Source organism: Fomitiporia mediterranea (assembly GCF_000271605.1).
Source record: "Fomitiporia mediterranea MF3/22 unplaced genomic scaffold FOMMEscaffold_1391, whole genome shotgun sequence".
NCBI lineage: Eukaryota > Fungi > Basidiomycota > Agaricomycetes > Hymenochaetales > Hymenochaetaceae > Fomitiporia > Fomitiporia mediterranea.
Genome location: NW_006761776.1, coordinates 1 through 2,018, shown reverse-complemented (window position 1 = coordinate 2,018; position 2,018 = coordinate 1). Strand labels below are relative to the sequence as shown.

Sequence of the window (2,018 nt, the reverse complement as noted above, 5' to 3'; positions counted from 1 at the left end):
GGATGAACGATATCAAGCCATGGTCTGCAGTATACCGGCAGGAGAGAAGTGTTCACGAACTTTCGGACACAAATATGCTGCTTGAAAGCGTAAGTACATCATTCCATTATATTGAATGCCTTCTTATAGATTTCTATCCAGGTATCATCATGTATTAAAGGCGAATCATCTCGAGGGAAAGCGAAATCGGAGGATGGATTCTCTGATATACACACTGATAGAAATTACGGTCCCCTACTACAAATCCAAGCACGCTCGGCGGGACCTTGGACTCGAAGGCGATGACTTAGAGGAGAAAAAGCGTCAGGACATTGAGAAAAGGGCTTTACTCATCGAGAAAAGCCTTATTAAAGTAAGTTTCGTTTTAAAACAAGACTATCTATCTAATTATACATTATTCTAGCATATTGAGGCGCAAATGTACTCAGTGCAGTCTTCATCCAAGCCTGAGACATTTTATGAAGTCGATCTTGATGCATTCTCATGCACATGTATCGAATTTCCTCTTATTTGCTTTTGCAAGCATATTTGTGCTGTTCAGCGTCTCTTCCCCGAAGAAATATCCCCTTCCGATCTCACTGTGCTGTCTCCAGCTCCAAGAGCCAGAAACGATTCGCTTCCCGTCGAGGAATCGAGTTATATTTGCCGCGAAGCACCAGCACACATTCTCTCGCGAATTGCTCATAGTGCTGCCTCTCTTCGGGCTGTTATACTTGCTTCTGGTCGTTCAATCGATGTCGAAAAATTGCTTGAGGCAGACAACCTCATTAAGAACTTGCTTACGGGCTCTGGAGGTACCGAAATGCCTCCCTCAATTGATGTACCACCTAATAAGAGGACCCACACCGATTTTCGAGAGGCGTTTGGATCTCAATTACCACCTAAAAAGACTCGACCGAAACGTAAATACCTGGATCCTTACAGCGCAGGTACTCAAAGCGGAACGAAGGCCCAGTCAGACGCAAAGAAGCGCAAACCACTATCTTCGGTTCCTAGCAGCCAAAGCACTAGCGAACAGGCACAGCCCATGTACCATTCCCTAGCTGCGTACCCTAGCGCTCAGCAGAATACTCCAGTGCGTCTTGAGTTAAGAGCCCTTTAAACCATCAGCTAACCACTCTACTCTAGTTCGTTGGTTTGCCCCTGCAGAACGTGCCAGGCCGCCAAGAAGAATTGAAAGTCGATCATACGATCCAGCCGTGCCAACAGTTTGTCAATAGCGGTCAAAACCTCACTGGACCTTTCATTCCTGTTCAAGCGAACGCGCCTGTGCGCGCTGGCCACTCAGACATCATGCATTATCGTCAACAAATTCGCGGAACGAACACGTTTCAACCGCCAATGCAGATGCAAGCACAACCTGCGTCCACGCTCCTTCCAAGTCCTACGAACTTTGCTTGCAAGGACGTATCAAATCCGTCTGGTCACCAGAGCCCGCTTTCGTTGGGTACTACACAACAGACGTACGATACCGTCGCACAAGTCGCGTCAACGAGTCTTCCAAGTCCTACGAACTTTGTTCACAACAGTGCACCAAATCCCTCCGAGCACCACAATGCTCTTTCGTCGGATACTTCACAACAGACGAACGACACGGCTTAGCCATTGTTTCCCGCTGCTCCCCGCACGCAGATCTTACGACGATACTAAATCAATATAGGCGGACTACAACATCCAGAAGGAGTTGGAGCCCAGGTAGACGCGCAGAACATTGCCGTTATGCTCATTTTCGTTGTATTAGTGAAAATATAGGATACTTCATCTATTATTTTGTACTATATATCAGTTAACATCAATTGGATTACAATATATACAATTAAAACTGTTATTATTATGTGTACTATTGACTTAATATGTTTTTACGACGACTTATACTCAGTAATGATCCACAGACACATTATATAATTCATCACATTGTTATATAATTAAGTAGTTTATTATATAACTAGGTACATTATTATATAACTCAGGGTCATCCCTAATTAGGCGTGGGAGTCAGGGTCCGGGTGCGGAAAAGA

At 44.9% G+C, this 2,018-nt stretch overlaps 1 protein-coding gene across 1 annotated transcript; it reads left to right on the top strand.

The window, feature by feature from the left end:
• Positions 1–193: 193 nt before the first annotated feature.
• On the top strand, positions 194–1,602 carry FOMMEDRAFT_164207 (uncharacterized protein; the record flags this gene model as incomplete). The annotated part of the gene is made up of 3 exons (XM_007272404.1): positions 194–352; positions 404–1,075; positions 1,129–1,602. The coding sequence occupies 3 exons, from the start codon at positions 194–196 to the stop codon at positions 1,600–1,602; spliced, it is 1,305 nt and encodes a 434-aa protein (XP_007272466.1).
• Positions 1,603–2,018: the final 416 nt, after the last annotated feature.